Genomic DNA, 19382 nt, shown 5'->3' on the forward strand with positions numbered 1-19382 from the left:
TTAAAAATAAATGTCCTGCGTTTATGCAAAAAGCTTGCTGTGAATGAAATTCCCCTCACTTTGGGAGATATCCACTAAATTCCTGTTGTGTTTCTGGCAAAGGAAGTAAATGTACATTTACACAATGGTACACATTTAACAAAAAAATAACCTGGCAGCAGGGCCATCTTACCGAATGGGCACGCTGGGCAGTTGCCCGGGGGCCCCAATTGCCTGGGGGGCCCCACCTGCCCAGCCAAGCATTAGTCCTGAATTCTGTGTGCATCCTGCCGCCGAACTTAGAAGGTGGCAAGCGCCTGTCGGCCCTGCGCTGCTGTCAGGCCACTTGGGCGATGGAGGGGATGCCCACAAATGCAGGAATGCCTGTCTGTCTCCACGGGAACAGGCACACACATGACAGTGAAATCTGACTCCCGTCCGTGTGTGTGTGTTCACTGGACTTAGCTGCCAAACTTGAAAGTTGTCATTAGCTTGGCACTGCTGTACCAATAAATATCGCCTTATTGATAATTTGCATTTTCATTCTCGTGGGTGATTGTGTAGGCAGGGCCCTAGTGCACTGCATTGCCCGGGGGCCTATAATGCTCTTAAGATGGCACTGCCTGGCAGGGATTTAACCCTTACCTATCCTATAAAAAAAAAAAAAAAGTGGCTAGAGATATACTTTATGGTATATATGCATGTGTACATATGACTATATAAGACTACTTTTTTTTTCTCAAAATAATCATTTATTTGCAAAATACAGTGCCAATGCTGCTACACCCGAGACCAGGCTCACGACAGACAAAATAGCAGGTGCAGCCGATTCTCCCTCCCCATTAGACTCCCTATGTGCGCTATATCCACAAGCCATCTCCTGTTGTTCACATAAACCATATCTGCATGCCTCACAACGCTCTTGGTTATGTGAACCTTCCAAGGGCCCATAGATTTTTGACTTCTTTTCCTGATATGGATCATTCACCCTATAGAACTTTCTTTGGATTTTATGGACTAAATTACAAACAACTCTTTCAATGTTGTCAGATGTCATCGTTGGGGTTCCCTCAGGACCGGTGCAACGATCACAACCTTGCTTGAAAATTCTCGTTTTCACTGTTCCACGCCTCGAATATTGGTTTAGATTTAGAAGGAACAATACCAGTACTTTTGAGGAGTTCCAGGTGCGTGCACAACGTGAGCAACGGAAGCTAAGGGAGAAGAAAAATACAGTAGGTCACAACTGAAGTTCTTTGTATTACAAGGGTTAAACAATAAATAGTTTATAAGGAGCAGCAGTAATCAACAAACTGACTGTTAGAATATTCTGCTTCTGTTCAATCAGTAACAATGCGATGTTCAGCTTCTAAAATATGTACAACTATGGCATTGTTATGAATTCTAATTTTGACTACTTTATACTGTATTAGGCCATCTGTAAAATCTCATAAGAGCTGGGAATGATGCTACTCAGTGTTGGCAGATTTATAGCAGAATTAATACTGTAAAAGAGCATCAACTATCCTGTTATTTCTTATCACTTAAGGATCCAAAAAAGTTGACTTCTTGATTTAGGAGTCAGCTGGGTGTGACATGCCTGTAACTAAGTGCCCCACAGCTGAATGTAAACAAAGAGACGGGGTATTCCAGTTGACACCATTGACCAAATATGAACATGACCATATTTGGCTAGTGGCATCACAGGGGGTCCTGGGTATTATTAACCCCTTCTCTACCGGCGCATTGCAGGAACCTCTCCTCCCTCCCCTCTGGGTGGGCGTCATATGAAGTCTGCCCATTCTCGCCGCTCTTGCGCGCCCCCAGCGATCGGGGGTGAGGCATGTCCCTTGGGACACAGCCCCTCCCCGATCAGGGTGAAGAGCTAATGAAAATGTCCAATCACAGCTGGTCACATGCACTGATTTTGTGCACACTCCTCGTTTAAAAGACTCATAATGCCTCGTAGAATATATGTTGGGGTGTTTGCTTTCCAAAAATGTGGTCATTTTGTGGGTGTTTCCATTGTACTGGTGCCCCAGGGCCTTCAAAAGTGCGATAGGTAATCAGGGAATTATATGTGTAATTTATGCCCCTAGAACGCCTGATGGTGCTCCCTGCATGTTGGACCTCTCTATGAGGCTGTGGAAAAGTCTCACACATGTGGTATCAGCATTCTCCGGAGGAGTAGCAGAATGTATTTTGTTGTGCAATTGCAAGTATGCCTATATCATGTTTGAGAGAAAAAAAAAAAAAAAACGTATACACTAATAATTTTGTTTAAAAAAAAAAAAATGAATTTCTCTATTTTCCCCCCAAGAATTGTGGGAAAAAAATTGCAACTTAAAAAAAAAACTCACAATGCCTCTTGCCAAATACCTTGGACTATCTACTTTCCAAAAAGGGGTAATTTGGAGGGTATTTGTACTGTTCTGACATTTTAGGGCCTCAAGAAATGAAATTCCATCAGTACATCAGGTGTGATAGATTTTCAATGATTGGCACCATAGCTTTTAGCCCAGGTTCACATTGGTCCAATTTGACATGTCAAATTGCATGTCAAATCGGAGCCAACTGCCGGCAGTGGCACCCTCCGAATCGGTGTGACGCTGACTTTGTGGCGCCTCACCAATTCCAAAAAGTAGTTTCTGTACTACTTTTGGCGACTTCAGGGGCAATTTCAATAGACATATGTGCAGGAACTCACACAGATGTATGTGAAATCGCCCCCAAATTTGGACTGAAAATGCTGGTTTGAAATCATGCAAGTCCAGCTGAACTCTCACGATTTCAAACTTTTCCCAGTGTGAACCTGGGAGTAGACTCTCACTTTTACACAGACTCAAGAATATCCACTAATTTGGGTTATTTTACCAAAGATACGTAGCAGTATAAAACGTTGGCCCAAATTTATGAACAAAAAAATTACTCATTTGCAAAATTCTATAATAGATGTGACCTGGGATACCCTGCTCCTTTATTTACATTCTGCTGACAGCTGAGGAAATATAACTACTTCCCGACCGTCCCATACCAGATATACTGCTACAGGACAGCCGTTCTGAGCAGGATCACATACACGTAATTTGGCACCTCCGCCTAGGGGGCGCACGCTGCCAGCGGGCCACTTCTGTTGTGATTACTCACGATCTGTGGGTGCCAGGCAATGGATGTCCACTGGCACCCGCTGATCGTCAGCCAGAGACACAGAATGGAGCTCTGCCAATGTAAACAAGGCAGCGCTCTCTTCTGACAGGTAGAAAGTGATGGATTTTTCCCTTATTAAAAGCAGCGCAGAGTTTACAAAAAAACACTGGTTAGGCACACAGTTAACCCTTTGATTGCCTTCCCAGCCAGTGTCATTAGTACAGTGATATTTTTAGCAATGTATTAGTGTGTCTGGTTCCCACAAAGTGTCAGACTGTCCTCCGCAATATCGCAGTCAATATCTGATCGCTGCCATTACTAGTATAAAAAAAAAACCCTAAATAAAAAATCCAATAAATATCCCATAGTTTGTAGACGCTATAACTTTTGCGCAAACCAATATATGCTTTTGAGATTTTTTCTTACCACAAATATGAAGCAGAATATATATTGGCCTACATTTCTGAAGAAAGTAGGCGTCACTTATGAATGATGTAGGTCTTTATCACTGAGCAACGTGATTAATAATTGATTTACATGTGGGACTTTTTTTTGTTTTTTTTTGTCAAAGTTTATTTATTTACTTTAGTTATTTTGTCAATGAGTAACTGCCTCTTATTCATTCACGAATGGGGGATGGTATCGGGAGCTTAAAAGAGTCCTTATCACCATTGAGACATTTCACTTTGCCAGAGGGGTCCTCCCATGTTGAGGGCATGTGACCTGGTATGGTTCAGATGGGGGGGGCGGCACGCTTGCTGCCACACTTTCCTGGTTCCCCCATGCCCTTTGTTTGATTTAGGGGAAATGGCATTTAGCAGCAAGTATTTTTTTCTTATTATTTAAAAGTCTGCATTCACACTTTGAGCTTTGTGAGCAAGCGCAAAATGCAAATGCATGTTTTTGGTGTTTTTTTGCACCATACGTATCGTGCGACAAAACGCAGCAAAGTAGTTCATGCACCTTTTTGAGATTTGAACTTAACACATTTTTTAACCATGCGTTTTGTCACCTTTGATGCATGTTTTTCGTGTAAAAAAAAAACACGCATATATTTTGCCATGTTTGAGGTGCTATTAACAATTAATGGCAACACAAGGACGACACAGGAGGTGAAAAATATGCCCAATTGCAAGTAGGGCTAAAATGTAACATTGCCTGATATCAATAAATAATAAAAATAAATGTGTAATTGTTTATAATTGCTTTAGTGAAAGCCAAGGTTGCCATCCGTCTGTAAATGTAACAGACAGTTTGTAAAATTTGCCCGATTTTTACACTGTCCGTAAATGTCAGTTACAGCTGGTGGCTGGCAGGAAAAATATATGGCTTCAAGCTCGGGAAGGCCACTTAGCACCTTTTACGAATTGTAGGTGGGGTTGCCAGGAATGGCAATGGGGGAGGAGTCCAGAATGGAGGATCAGGAAGCAGAGAAGGACCATGGTCTGACTAAACCTGCCCTCAGTGCCCCCAGTTTTATGGAGGTGGCAGGTCAGAGACAGCTCCAGCCTCCATCCATACCACGCAAAGTCTGTGGTGGGTCACTGATGTAAGGGGGGGGGAGTGAATACACTAAGGTAAGGGAGGACACTGATATAAAAGGTTCCCCCTTCTATCAGTAACCCCCCACCCACCTTACCTTAGTGTATTCACTCTCCAGCCCAGATAGCAAGGACAAATTTGTGGCTGTGTTGAATTGTAAGTCTGCTAACTTGCTGCACATTTTCTTTGGCAATTTGTACATTTGCAGAGCACTTGAAGGACAGGTTCTAGACGACACTTTTCCCAATTTGTAGCAAATTTGCATGGCAAGTCTTTTGCAAGAGCAAAGTTGCAGTGGTGAGTCTACAGCAAGAGCTCTGCAAGTCTACAGCATGACATTTCCGCCACAGTGACCCCTGTGGTGGGATGACTATTGCACAACATAACTGAACTAGAACTTGCAGCAGAGTTGCAGAATATTTGCAAAGAAAGTTGATCTGGAGTCATGCACTGCGGACTTGCTGCAATGGTGCAACAATTGGCAACTCTAGCAATAGCTTAGCAAGTCACTTTCAAACTTTCAGCATAATTGCTTGCTATCTGGGAGAAGGTGGCCTGTAGTCACCAGAGCCCCCCCCCCCCAACATCAGAGTTCCTGGCGTTTCCCATAAAATCAGTGTCCCTAAAATTCCCCTTTATGTCAGAGTCTGCAGGATTCCCCCTTACAGTGCAATGGCAAGGGGAACATCTGAGGACCCTGATGTAAAAAGGAACTGATGTAAAAGGGCAATGCTGCAGACCATGATGTAAGTGGGAACCCTGATGTAAAGGGGATTGCTGTGGACTCTGATATAAGGGTGGCTCTGGTGACCAGAGACCACCTTACATCAGAGTTCCCCTTTAAACCAGAATCCACAGCATTCTCCCTTACATCATGATCCACAGCATTCCCCTTTACATCAGAGTTCCCACTGTAGCACCCTCATATGTAGGTGCTAGAAGAGAGTATAGTTTTTGGGTCTCTGCATACCAGAGAGATTGCCAGGTAAATTTACATTGCTCTCTGCCTATCAGAGAGCAGGATCAGTTGCACCTTAGCTTGTCAATGTTTCACACTGGTCCAACAGGGAGGCATATTGGACAGAGGGAGGAAACCTGAAAAGCGAGGGCACAGGCATTGTTACACCCCTTGTGATTGGCAGAGGAAAGTGCATTGGTGCATGACGGGTGACTGTATAAATGCCAAGGGAACATATGCTCGGGTCTTCGGCTGGAGAGCGGGGTTCTGGAGGGAGGAGGCAGCTGTCCCTCCTCTGTAGAAGCTGCCATGTGGCCTCAAGTGGTCGACCTGAGGGCCTGAAAATCAGATAGGAGCTGAACCCAGAGGTTCTGCAGAGCTGACTGGAAGGGAGACACTGGAAAGGATCTGATTCTGCCAACAATGAGTTCATATCTGTGTCATGGGGCCTGTCCTGAGAGGGCCATCCCTTCAGTGGAAGAGTCAGTGGATGGGTGTCAGTCAAGGGGATGCTAGAGAGTGTCCTGAAGAGAAAGTAGATGCATCAAGTCTGCTGCTATAGAGAGCAAGAAGACTTAATTCATGCATACAAGTGGCAGTATGGTTAAAGCAGTGTGTCTGCTTCCACAAATAAGGACAACTCTCACTTGGCCTCACCAGCTTATCTACAGTGAATAGTAGAGTTGAAGTATCCATCTATTCTCTTCTCATATCCATGTTCCAACAATAAATACAAAACCAAATTCCCTGGACTGATTGAGTAACGAGCAGTAAGGATGGATGTTTGAAAAATCCCCTAGTGACTGTCTGCAGGTAACCAGAGGGAGGCCAGGAATGGTCATCACACAGCAAGCCCTACAGGTACAGTGCTACATGACTTACATCAGAATTCACCTTTATATCAAAGTCTGCAGACTTCTCCCTTGCACTGTAAAGGGGAAACCTGCAGACTCTGATGTAAGAGGAAACTTTGTGCTGGGTTATAGCAACCTGACCTTCATGTAAAAAGAGAAATATGTCTGCCTTTTGTTTGTGGTGTCTGTATCAGTTTCCTTAGGCTTTATTTTCACCTTTTAATCCGGCCAGCAAGTCTGTTATTTTCAACTTTAACAGACCAAAGTGTTCAGCAAAAGTGGCAGTTAGAGGGTAGGGACAAACCATTTACAGGGGTGCTTACAATGGCCAGCTTTTATTCATTTATGCAAAATACTAATCCCAAAGGAAAACTGTTACTCTAACTGCTTAAAAAAGTGTTCGCTAAAATTCAGTTTTAATTGGTTAGTCAAGTCCATCTAAATCTGCTAGTGCATCTAACGCTACAATGCGGCTGTCCAAGGGTGTGGATGAAGATAAGTGACAGGATTACCAGGTAAAAAAATGAAGGGAAAAGAGAATAGAAAAGAAAACTAATGTGGTCATCATATCTAAGGATTTGGAAACTGCAATATTTTACATTTTGTTTTAGGGTTTACATAGGCTTTAAAATTACATTTATTAATGTGTTTGTTATACAAGTGATGTCATTTCATTATAAGAAAAATGTACATACCTGCCAAAGGTTGGCTGTGTATAAACCAGTCCAGAGTTGTGCTTTTCAATGCTCATATCAAAACAGAAATTCCAGTTATCGGGAATTTCTAATTCCTCAATCTGGCTGGAAAATGCTTCTTTCCACACAAGCTCATTCATTTTCAGTCAATGTTATTTTTTGCACTTGTAGTATTCCTGTAATAACAGCATAAAAACAACCAATAATTCCTTGGTAAAAAGAGTAATAGCTTTTAGACTTTTATTAGGCATTTACTTTTGTAACCATTTTTAAATTCCCTTTAAAGTGGAACTTTAGTCAGAAAATGAAGTCCTGATAGATCACTTTAGGCTGGCCCCTTTTCCAAGTATAGCTATGTAAAACATTAAAAATATGTTCCTATACTTTTTAAAATCCACTAACACAGATTAGGTAGAGAGAAATGAAAAGTAGGAGAGGTGACAGGACAAACTCTGCTGCTAGGGAAACACAATAGAGTTAAAGTGTTACTAAACCCACCACAGTAAAATCAGCCTGTATATGCAGTAAAGCATGCTGGTTACACTCACTGTGGAACCTAAGGGGTTAATCCTCATTGTGTAAAAAGTCTGTTTGAACCTGTCTTCTCTGATCCTCCCCTACTTCCAGTCCCCAATCCATCTCCTAATAACACAGAGCCTTTGGAATCACTTGCACATGCTCAGGTGGGTTTGCTAGCCACTTAAGCCCCGGAGGATTTGGCTGCTAAACGACCAGAGGGTATTTTGCGATTCGGCACTGCGTGACTTTAACGGACAATTGCGCGGTCGTGCGACGCTGTACCTAAACGAATTTGGCGTCCTTTTTTTCCCACAAACAGAGCTTTCTTTTGGCGGTATTTGATCACCTGTGCGATTTTTTGATCACGCGCTATAAACAAAAAAAGAGCGTAAATTTTGCAAAAATAGCAATATTTTTCCCTTTTTTTTATATGAAATTCCCCCAAAAAAAATGTAAAAATCAAAATTTTTTAATATTTTCGGCCAATTTGTTTTATGCTACCTATGTTTGGTAAAAAAAAAAAAAAATCGCAAAAAGCGTATTTTGATTGGTTTGCGCAAAAGTTATTGCGTTTACTAACAAAGGGAAAGATTTTTGTCATTTTTGTTGTTTTTTTTTTTTAACGCGTAATGGCGGCGATCTGCGATTTTTTTTGCGGTACTGCGACATTGCGGCGGACAGATCGGACCCTTGACTGACATTTTTGTCACTTTTGGGGTTACCAGTGACATTTCTACAGTAATCAGTGCTATATATATGCACTGTTACTGTAAAAATACACTGGTAGTGAAGGGGTTAACTTTATTTGAGAGGGAGGGGCTGTGTGTGTCCCTAGGGGCGTGATTCTAACTGTGATTGGCTGTGGCTTCAACTGTATGCAGAGTGATCAATGGATCTACATAGTAGATCCATGTGATCATCTCTCATACAGAGAGGAGAATGACAGGCAGCTTGTTTACACAAGCTGCCTGACTTTCTCCCTCTCCCCCGCCGATCGTAGAGTGGCCGGCGGCGATCGGGTCCGCCGGTCACACGCGCGGGGGGGGTCCGTGACCACGCAGGAGCGGGAGCGCGCCTCCGGCGGCGCGCGCTCGCTCCCTAAACCCTCACAGGCGAGCGATGTAGACCTACGTCACTTTGCCTGTGAGGGGCTGACCGCCGCCGTAGATAGTCGTGCGGCGGTCGGCAAGTGGCTAGAGAGTTTTTTTTCTTAGGAGGGTGCATGCGATCAGCACAGGGCTAACCGGTGTTGTCCAGACAGAGGGCCAGGGGTCCTGCAGCCTCATTGGACAGTCAGAGTAAAATTAAAACTCTTCCTACAAGCTTTACCAGACACTGATAGAAGTCACAAGACTGCTATATACTGCTGATGAGAAATGGTATTTAGGAGTTTATATTTACTAAAATAATTACATTTCCATGTTCTGTGTACTGTGGGAGACCAGATACAGTGAATGCAAGCTCCTGGGTTTAGGAACACTAAGTTTACAAGAATATGTCTCATGTTTTATTCCTGATATTAGCTCTATGACATTTGCAATGCTAACCTGAGCACTGTAAAGCTTCTGTCAGCCTTCCTCTCTAAGGGATCTTTCACACAGGTGGACCAATTGGGTCCGCCTGCCAGTTTTTCCGATTGGACCATCCATTGCTCTCTGTGGAGTGGTGGATGTCATCAGACATGTGTCCCTTGACACCCGCCAACATCCGATCCTGTCCACTAAAAACAGAGGGGTGGGGATCTGTTCTCGATCCATCTGGCTGGTCGATCTGGCTTGCTCAAGCAGCTTGCTGAGAGATTGAACCAGTCGGTCGGATGGCAGTCAAATTTGAACAGACAGATGATCCGTTTACATTCGACCACTCATAGAGATGACCTGGCTGTGTCTGTTTCCACTCTGCATAAGTGTAGCGGACACGTCACGTCACGACACGTAACGGACGGTCAGCCATCTGCCTGCTCAGCGGTTACCAGCAGATAGATTCCCCACTGAGCAGGTAGACCCCAGCAGAGCCTGCCCTCATGTGAAAGGGACCGAACTGAGCCAAGAAGAGACAGGAGCAATACAGGACACAATTTACAGCCCACACTGATTTTAGTGGCATAATTGTTGATTTGTGTTATATGTGGAATGTATGTTTTTGTGTTAAAGAACATTAATTGTTATCAAACTGTAATGGGTAAAGTTTTGTTTTAATTCATCATTCATTTTTTTTCCCTGTAGAGATCCAGTGGAGTGTGGGAGCCTCATGGCAAATACTTTCCTACTGTAAGGTCCAGCAGAGTCTGGTGGCGTGACTATTAAAAATCATTTTGAACGTGCTTTAGTCACCAGTTGTATATATCTGTATGAAAGGGTGACACCATTCATGTGTTCCTCGGATGCTTGTGCTTATACTTTCCTTCAGCCCCGGTTCAGCAATCTTACATCTGATATAGACCTAGACAGCTCCTGTCAGTGATGAGTTTATGTCACAAATCAGGATCGAGTATCTGCCCGCTGGATCTGAAATTTCGGAGATTAAGCTGAAGGCCAGAGTGTCTAATTGCGGTCATCACCCCACGTTTCTTCTTAGTGAATGAGGCAGCAAACACGTGAGGGTATCTGGGGTGACTACAGGACGGCGGTGACAGTTTGCAGAAATGAGTCTCTTGAACACACAGGATATCCCTATTGAGATGCATAGCCTCTCTCCATAGTGGCCTGCATTTTTCAGGGTGATTTAGGCCCCTTGCATTAACCGTCAGAATGTTGATAGGCATGGCAAATGAGGAAATAAAAGCTTTCGGTTAATGAAATGTGACATACTGTATGTGCCAAGTAGGGTGGGGGCCAATGGGGTAGCAGTTGGTCCAGAGAGGAATGCAGTACATCGTTCTGCTGTTCACCAAACAGGGAGGCAGAGAGGGTGGAAGGAGACTTGGACTCAAAAAAAGACTTACAAAGAACAAATTTGGAAAAAAAGAAAATGGAGAGAAGAGGAGATGAGAGGGTCAGACATGGAGAGGAGAAAATAGGAGAGGGTCAGACATGGAAAGGAGAGGAGAGAGGGTCAGACATGAAGAGGAGAGGAGAGAAGAGGGTCAGACATGGAGAGGAGAGGGTCAGGCATGGAGAGAAGAGGGTCGGAGAGTAGAGGAAAGGAGAGAAGAGGGTCAGACATGGAGAGGAGAGGAGAGAAGAGGGTCAGACATGGAGAAAAGAGGGTCATACATGGAGAGAAGAGGGTCAGACATGGAGAGGAGAGGAGAGGGTCAGACATGGAGAAAAGAGGAGAGGGTCAGACATGGAGAGGAGAGTAGAGGGCCAGACATGGAGAGGAGAGGAGAGGGTCAGACATGGAGAAAAGAGGAGAGGGTCAGACATGGAGAGGAGAGGGTCAGACATTGAGAGGAGAGGAGAGGGTCAGACATGGAGAGAAGAGGAGAGGGTCAGACATGGAGAGAAGAGGAGAGGGTCAGACATGGAGAGAAGAGGAGAGGGTCAGACATGGAGAGAAGAGGAGAGGGTCAGACATGGAGAGAAGAGGAGAGGGTCAGACATGGAGAGAAGAGGAGAGGGTCAGACATGGAGAAAAGAGGAGAGGGTCAGACATGGAGAAAAGAGGAGAGAATCAGACATGGAGAGAAGAGGAGAGGGTCAGACATGGAGAAAAGAGGAGAGGGTCAGACATGGAGAAAAGAGGAGAGAATCAGACATGGAGAAAAGAGGAGAGGGTCAGACATGGAGAAAAGAGGAGAGGGTCAGACATGGAGAGAAGATGAGAGGGTCAGACATGGAGAGAAGAGGAGAGGGTTAGACATGGAGAGGAGAGGAGAGGGTCAGACATGGAGAGAAGAGGAGAAGGTCAGACATGGAGAGAAGAGGAGAGGGTCAGACATGGAGAGGAGAGGAGAGGGTCAGACATGGAGAGGAGAGGAGAAGAGGAGGAGAGGGTCAGACATAGAGAGGAGAGAAGAGGGTCAGACATAGAGAGGAGAGAAGAGAGTCAGACATGGAGAGAAGAGGAGAGGGTCAGAAATGGAGAGGAGTACAGGGGGTCAGACGAGGAGAGGAGTACAGGGGGTCAGATGAGGAGGAGAGGAGAGGAGTACAAGGGGTCAGACATGGGGTGGTATGGAGAGGAGAGGAGTACAGGGGGTCAGACATGGAGAGGAGAGGAGAGGAGAGGAGTACAGGGGGTCAGACATGGAGAGGAGAGGAGTACAGGGGGTCAGACATGTAGAGGAGAGGAGTACAGGGGGACAGACCCCCCCTCATATACAGACAGAGATCCCCCCTCATATACAGACAGAGATCCCCCCCTCATATACAGACAGAGATCCCCCCTCATATACAGAGACACCCCCTCCTCATATACAGAGACACCCCCCCCCCTCATATACAGACAGAGACACTCCCCCTCATATACAGACAGAGACACCCCCCTCCTCATATACTGACAGAGACACCCCCCCTCATATACTGACAGAGACACCCCACCCCTCATATACTGACAGAGACACCCCACCCCTCATATACAGACAGAGACACCCCCCCCCTCATATACAGACAGAGACACCCCCCCTCATACACAGACAGGGACATCCCCCCCATCATATACAGACAGAGACACCCCTTGAGACAGTCCTACTCCTTGGCAGGGATTCCAAAAGTTTAAGCAGATAAAAGCCTTGAACATACCTGTCTTGCAGAGCAGCCAAATGGGTTGTAACTAGTTCATGTCCACTTCCTGCTCTTCTCTGTACCATGTGACTGTCTGCTGACATCACCAGGGTCCTTCTACTGGGCAGGAACTAGCCACTACCTTTGTCTATAAGGTAATTGGAACAAGGGGCGGAGGCCCACATATCGGCCCCGCCCACCCCGACATCAATTCTTCATTTTGACAGCTCCACTCTTTATTTGCTGCCGCCACACCAATCACTGGATGGATGTTATGCTGAGGTATTGACCCCCGACGAACCCCAACCCCAGGCCTTGGGAGTGATTCGGGGCTAATCCTTTTAAAAAAGTAATATGAGACCCAGGGCTTTTTGGGGGCCAACTCGGGGCTATAGCCCCTGTAAGGCCCCCCCCCCTCCCAACGCAACTGTGTCAGGGACAAGATTGTAGACCTACACAAGGCTGGAATGGGCTACAACATCATCTTCAAGCAGCTTGGTGACAGGATGGCAACAGTTGGTGCGATAATACGCAAATGGAAGAAACAGTGGCGTACCTAGAGCATTTGGCACCCGGGGCGGATCCTATATCTGGCACCCCCCCCCCCCCACTTTAAAATGTAAAAACACCCGCAAAAAATTGTAATGTCTCCAAGAATATTTATTGCACAAATTTCCCAGCCCCCCTATCACAGTGCCCTTTGCAGTCTGCCCCCCCCCCCTGTCTCTCTAATCACAGTTCCCCCTTTTGCACTCTCTGCCTCCCTACCTTTGGCATAGACAGATAGCTAATACTATTATCAATGTGTTTAAGTTTGAGTAGGAGATTGGAGACATGCTAAAGGAGATAGTCAGAGACTGAGGACATGATGCAAGAGATGGTAAGAGACTACGGACCTAAAACAAAAGAAATCAGATACTGAGGACATGATACAAGAGATGGTCAGAGACTGAGGACATGATACAAGAGATGGTCAGAGACTGAGGACATGATACAAGAGATGGTCAGAGACTGAGGACATGATACAAGAGATGGTCAGAGACTACGGACCTAATACAAGAGAAATCTGATACTGAGGATATGATACAAGAGATGGTCAGAGACTACGGACGGGATACTAGAGATGGTCAGAGACTGCAGAAAACACACAGGAGATGGTCAGAGACTGAGGACATGATACAGGAGATGATCAGAGACTGTGGACATGATCCAAGAGATGGTTGGTCAGAGACTGAGGACATGATCCAAGAGATGGTCAGAGACTGAGGACATGATCCAAGAGATGGTCAGAGACTGAGGACATGATCCAAGAGATGGTCAGAGACTGAGAAGAGCATTAGGGGGGCCGGAGAGCACAGGGCAAGCAGAGAGCACTGGAGGAGCTGAAGGGCGTGGGGAGGGGGGGGGGGACTGGAGAGAATTAAGAGGGGTTTGAAAAGCATTGTAGGGGGGTTGGAAGGCGCAGGGGTGGAACTCACTGAGGGGGGAGGCAGGGAGCACAGGGGGGTGGAGAGCACTGGGGGAGCCAGAGAGCATAGGGGGGAGATGAAAAGCACTGCGGGGAGCTGAAGAGCACTGGGGGGCTAAGGAGCGCTGGGGGGCAAGAGCACTGAGGGGTTAAGAGCACTGAGGGGTTAAGAGCAAGGGGGGTGTTAAGAGCAAGGGGGGTGTTAAGAGCAAGGGGGGTGTTAAGAGCAAGGGGGGTGTTAAGAGCAAGGGGGGTGTTAAAAGCAAGGGGGGTGTTAAAAGCAAGGGGGTGTTTAGAGCAGGGGGGTGTTTAGAGCAGGGGGGTGTTTAGAGCAGGGGGGTGTTTAGAGCAGGGGGTGTTAAGAGAAGGGGGGGTGTTAAGAGCAGGGGGGGGTGTTAAGAGCAGGGGGGGGGGTGTTAAGAGCAGGGGGGGGGTGTTAAGAGCAGGGGGGGGTGTTAAGAGCAGGGGGGGGTGTTAAGAGCAGGGGGGGTGTTAAGAGCAGGGGGGTGTTAAGAGCAGGGGGGTGTTTAGAGCAGGGGGGGTGTTTAGAGAAGGGGGTGTTAAGAGAAGGGGGTGTTAAGAGAAGGGGGTGTTAAGAGAAGGGGGTGTTTTAAGAGAAGGGGGTGTGTTAAGAGCAGGGGGGTGTTAAGAGCAGGGGGGTGTTAAGAGCAGGGGGGTGTTAAGAGCAGGGGGGTGTTAAGAGCAGGGGGGTGTTTAGAACAGGGGGGTGTTAAGAGCAGGGGGGGGTGTTAAGAGCAGGGGGGGTGTTAAGAGCAGGGGGGGGTGTTAAGAGCAGGGGGGGGTGTTAAGAGCAGGGGGGGTGTTAAGAGCAGGGGGGGTGTTTAGAGCAGGGGGGGTGTTAAGAGAAGGGGGTGTTAAGAGCAAGGGGGGGGGGGCTGGAGAGCACTAGGGGGCCAGCAAGTTGTATAGGAGAGGGGATGGGACAGCTGCATATAGATGATTTGATCTTTACATATTCCTCCTGCTGCCGCTAACTGACTGCAGGAGGGAGAGGAGAATCGGCCATTCAACGGCAGCAGGAGAAATACGGAAAGATGAATCCTTCTATATCCAGCTGTCCCATCTCCTCTCCAGTCCAGACAGTCACACAGACACACAGGAGGAGGCTGCTCAGTGCTCACCTTCTTCCCGCCGGCCGCCGCCCCCGCGAGCAGCGCGGACTTTAGAAACTGCAGCTCCTTCACACTGACATATTCCGAGCAGCCTGACACCCCCCCAGTGCGTGGCACCCGGGGCGGCCCGCCCCCCCGCCCCCCCCCCGTAGGTACGCCACTGGGAAGAAACACAAAATAACTGTCAATCTCCCTGGGTCTGGAGCTCCATGCAAGATCTCACCTTGTGGAGTTTCAATGATCATGAGAACAGTAAGAAATCAGCCCAGAAACACACGGGAGAATCTTGTCAATGATCTCAAGGCAGCTGGGACCATATTTACCAAGAAAACAACTGGTAACACACTACGCCGTGAGGGACTGAAATCCTGCAGCGCCCGCAAGGTCCCCCTGCTCAAGAAAGCACATCTACAGGCCCGTCTAAAGTTTACTAATGCTAATCAACATCTGAACGATTCGGAGCAGAACTGGGTGAAAGTATTGTGGTCAGATAAGACCAAAATCAAGTTCTTTGGCATCAACTCAATTCGCCGTATTTGGAGGAGGAGAAATGCTGCCTATGACCCCAAGAACACCATCCCCACCATCAAACATGGAGGTAGAAGCTTTATGCTTTGGGGGGGTTTTTCTGCTAAGGAGACAGGACAACTTCACCGCATCAAAGGAATGATGGATGGGGCCATGTACTGTCAAATCTTGGGTATTGGCATTAAAAATGGGTCGTGGATGGGTATTCCAGCATGACAATGACCCAAAACACATGGCCAAACGTACAAAATCAGCAGGGGATCAAATACTTTTTTCCCTCACTGTAGTTCTTTACAAATCTAGGGTCTGCCATAAACTGAAACATGAATAAGGCGTGATTGTGAAGAGTGGAATATTTTTCTATTGAAAGATCAAACCTATAAAAGTCTATTGGCAGCATGCGTTTGTTAACTGTAAATACATTTTTGTTTAAATTAGAAAAAAAAAAATCAACATTTTTAAGTACGTTTATGATTTTTTCCTGGGCCATAGGTTAGGCACCCCTGGATTAGAGGATGTTGCAGGTATGTTGAGGCAGCTCTAGGTGCTCAGCCGAAAATAACGACATCTCTGTGCTGTGAATTGGTTTTGGTCTTTCATTTATCAAGCAAAAAAATTATGACTACTCTTAGGCTAAGTTCACATGTAGGCGTTTTGGGGTGTTTTTGGGGTGTTTTTCTGCTCTAGGATCAGCTCAAAAAACACCCAACAAGACAAATCCCATTCATTTCAATGGCCCCTGTTCACATCTAAGAGTTTTGACGTTTTAAGCAAAACGCCCAAAAAAGTACATGAGCTTCTTTTTGGGCAGATTACAGGCGTTTTTATTTTTTTCTATTGGTCACTTGTCAACCTAAAAACGCCTGTAAAAACACCTGTAAAACGCCTGAAAAAACACCTAAAAAACGCCTGTAAATAGCAACGCCAAGATGTGACGGTAGCCGAAGGCTAAGTTCACATGTAGGTTTTTTGGGGCATTTTTCTGCTCTAGGATCAGCTCAAAAAACGCCCAACAAGACAAATCCTATTCATTTCAATGGCCGCTGTTTTGAGCGTTTTAGGCAAAACGCCCAACCCTCAAAAAAGTACATGAGCTTCTTTTTGGGCAGATTACAGGCGTTTTTATTTTTTTCCATTGGTCCCTTATCAACCTAAAAACGCATGTAAAAACGCCTGTAAAACGCCTGAAAAATCGCCCATAAAAACGCCTGAAAAAACGCCTAAAAAACGCCTGTAAGCAACGCCAAGATGTGAACATAGCCTAAGGCTACGTTCACATGTAGGCGTTTTGGGGCATAATTCTGCTCTAGCATCAGCTCAAAAAATGCCCAACAAGACAAATCCCATTCATTTCAATGGCCCCTGTTCACATCTGAGCGTTTTGACGTTTTAAGCAAAACGCCCAACGCTCAAAAAAGTACATGAGCTTCTTTTTGGGCAGATTACAGGCGTTTTTATTTTTTTCCATTGGTCACTTGTTAACCTAAAAACGCCTGTAAAAACACCTGTAAAACGCCTGAAAAAACACCTAAAAAACGCCTGTAAATAGCAACGCCAAGATGTGAAGATAGCCTAAGGCTAAGTTCACATGTAGGCGTTTTGGGGCATTTTTGGGGAGTTTTTCTGCTCTAGGATCAGCTCAAAAAACGCCCAACAAGACAAATCCTATTCATTTCAATGGCCGCTGTTTTGAGTGTTTTAGGCAAAACGCTCAAAAAAGTACATGAGCTTCTTTTTGGGCAGATTACAGGCATTTTTATTTTTTTCCATTGGTCCCTTGTCAACCTAAAAACGCCTGTAAAAATGCCTGTAAAACGCCTGAAAAATCACCCATAAAAACGCCTGAAAAAACGCCTAAAAAACGCCTGTAAGCAACGCCAAGATGTGAACATAGCCTAAGGCTACGTTCACATGTAGGCGTTTTGGGGCTTTTTTGGGGCATAATTCTGCTCTAGCATCAGCTCAAAAAATGCCTAACAAGACAAATCCCATTCATTTCAATGGCCCCTGTTCACATCTGAGCGTTTTGACGTTTTAAGCAAAACGCCCAACGCTCAAAAAAGTACATGAGCTTCTTTTTGGGCAGATTACAGGCGTTTTTATTTTTTTCCATTGGTCACTTGTTAACCTAAAAACGCCTGTAAAAACACCTGTAAAACGCCTGAAAAAACACCTAAAAAACGCCTGTAAATAGCAACGCCAAGATGTGAAGATAGCCTAAGGCTAAGTTCACATGTAGGCGTTTTGGGGGAGTTTTTCTGCTCTAGGATCAGCTCAAAAAACGCCCAACAAGACAAATCCTATTCATTTCAATGGCCCCTGTTCACATCTGAGCGTTTTGACGCTGTGAGCAAAATGCCCATCGCTCAAAAAAGTACATGAGCTTCTTTTTGGGCAGATTACAGGCGTTTTTATTTTTTTCCATTGGTCCCTTGTCAACCTAAAAACGCCTGTAAAAACGCCTGTAAAACGCCTGAAAAATCGCCTATAAAAACGCCTGAAAAAACGCCTAAAAAACACCTGTAAGCAACACCAAGATGTGAACGTAGCCTAAAAGGCTACGTTCACATGTAGGCGTTTTGGGGCGTTTTTGGGGCATTTTTCTGCTCTAGGATCAGCTCAAAAAATGCCCAACAAGACAGATCCTATTCATTTCAATGGCCCCTGTTTACATCTGAGCGTTTTGACGTTTTAAGCAAAACGCCCAACGCTCAAAAAAGTACATGAGCTTCTTTTTGGGCAGATTACAGGCGTTTTTATTTTTTTTCCATTGGTCACTTGTTAACCTAAAAACGCCTGCACAAAAACGGCTGTAAAAACGCCTGTAAAATGCCTGAAAAAACGCCTGAAAAAACTCCCAAAAAAAGGTCGGTAAATAGCAACGCCAAGGTGTGAACGTAGCCTAAAAAGCAGTGGTGTAGTGGTTAGCACTTTCACCAAGCAGCAAGAGGGTCACTGGTTTGAATTCCAACCACGACACTACCTGCCTGGAGTTTGCATGTTCTCCCTGTGCCTGCGTGGGTTTCCTCCGGGTACTCTGGTTTCCTCCCACACTCCAAAGACATGCTGGTAGGTTAATTGGATCCTGTATAAAAAATTGGCCCTACTATGTATGTATGAATGTGAGTTTGGGATCATAGATTGTACGCTCCTTGAGGGCAGGGACTGATGTGAATATGTAATGTATATGTAAAGCGCTGCATAAATTGACAGCGCTATATAAGTACCTGAAATAATAATAAAAAGGGAGAATCTACAACCCTGTATATAACATCCAATTATAACTATGAGACACATCAAGAAATTAAACTGTGAAAGTAGCATTACAATTGAATTCAGGTAATTGTTGCAATAAAGCTGAAATGAATCTTTGCTGAACTTTTCTTTTAAAAAATTTAAATTCTGGATATGGTAACTGTAGCAAATAATTTAGCAAAACATTTGGCTCTAAAAACATCTAAAGGTTATTTTGTATACAATAATTTAGAAAAATATAGGATTATGTACAAATGTGTATGATTTCACATACACATGTCACCATTGATACCACTTACATTAGGAATAGCACTTTGAAAAAAAAAAAAAAGAAAAATACAATACAGAGTAAAATCATATTTAGCATTTGTGTTAAGAATCTGTAATGCATTATTACCTTATTAGTGTTGGGAATCTGCTCAGGCACAGTCCAGCTGCTCTCTAAGAATCACATAGACCCTTTATTCTGCTTTTATATATGCTTGGTTTGTCATTCCCTTTTCTCCACCCATGGGATAATCACCTGAGAAACGAAACTAAAGCATCTCTCAGTTTCCTATTTTTGTGCCAGGCATCATCTGTTACTGTCAATTGATTCTGATCTTCCAGCGCTTGTATAGCAGAAATGCTGACCATA

General features: G+C 45.1%; 1 protein-coding gene across 1 annotated transcript; it reads right to left on the reverse strand.

The window, feature by feature from the left end:
* Positions 1-727: 727 nt before the first annotated feature.
* Positions 728-19189, reverse strand: LOC309551890 (receptor-transporting protein 3-like; the record flags this gene model as incomplete). The annotated part of the gene is made up of 3 exons (XM_082252604.1): positions 19143-19189; positions 7176-7351; positions 728-1193 (listed from the first exon to the last, which is right to left on the reverse strand). Exons 2-3 carry the CDS (start codon positions 7313-7315, stop codon positions 728-730), a joined length of 606 nt encoding a protein of 201 aa, XP_082108730.1. The 5' UTR covers positions 7316-7351; positions 19143-19189.
* Positions 19190-19382: the final 193 nt, after the last annotated feature.

This window comes from Pelophylax lessonae (assembly GCF_965119305.1).
Source record: "Pelophylax lessonae genome assembly, chromosome: 3".
Taxonomy (NCBI): Eukaryota; Metazoa; Chordata; class Amphibia; order Anura; family Ranidae; genus Pelophylax; species Pelophylax lessonae.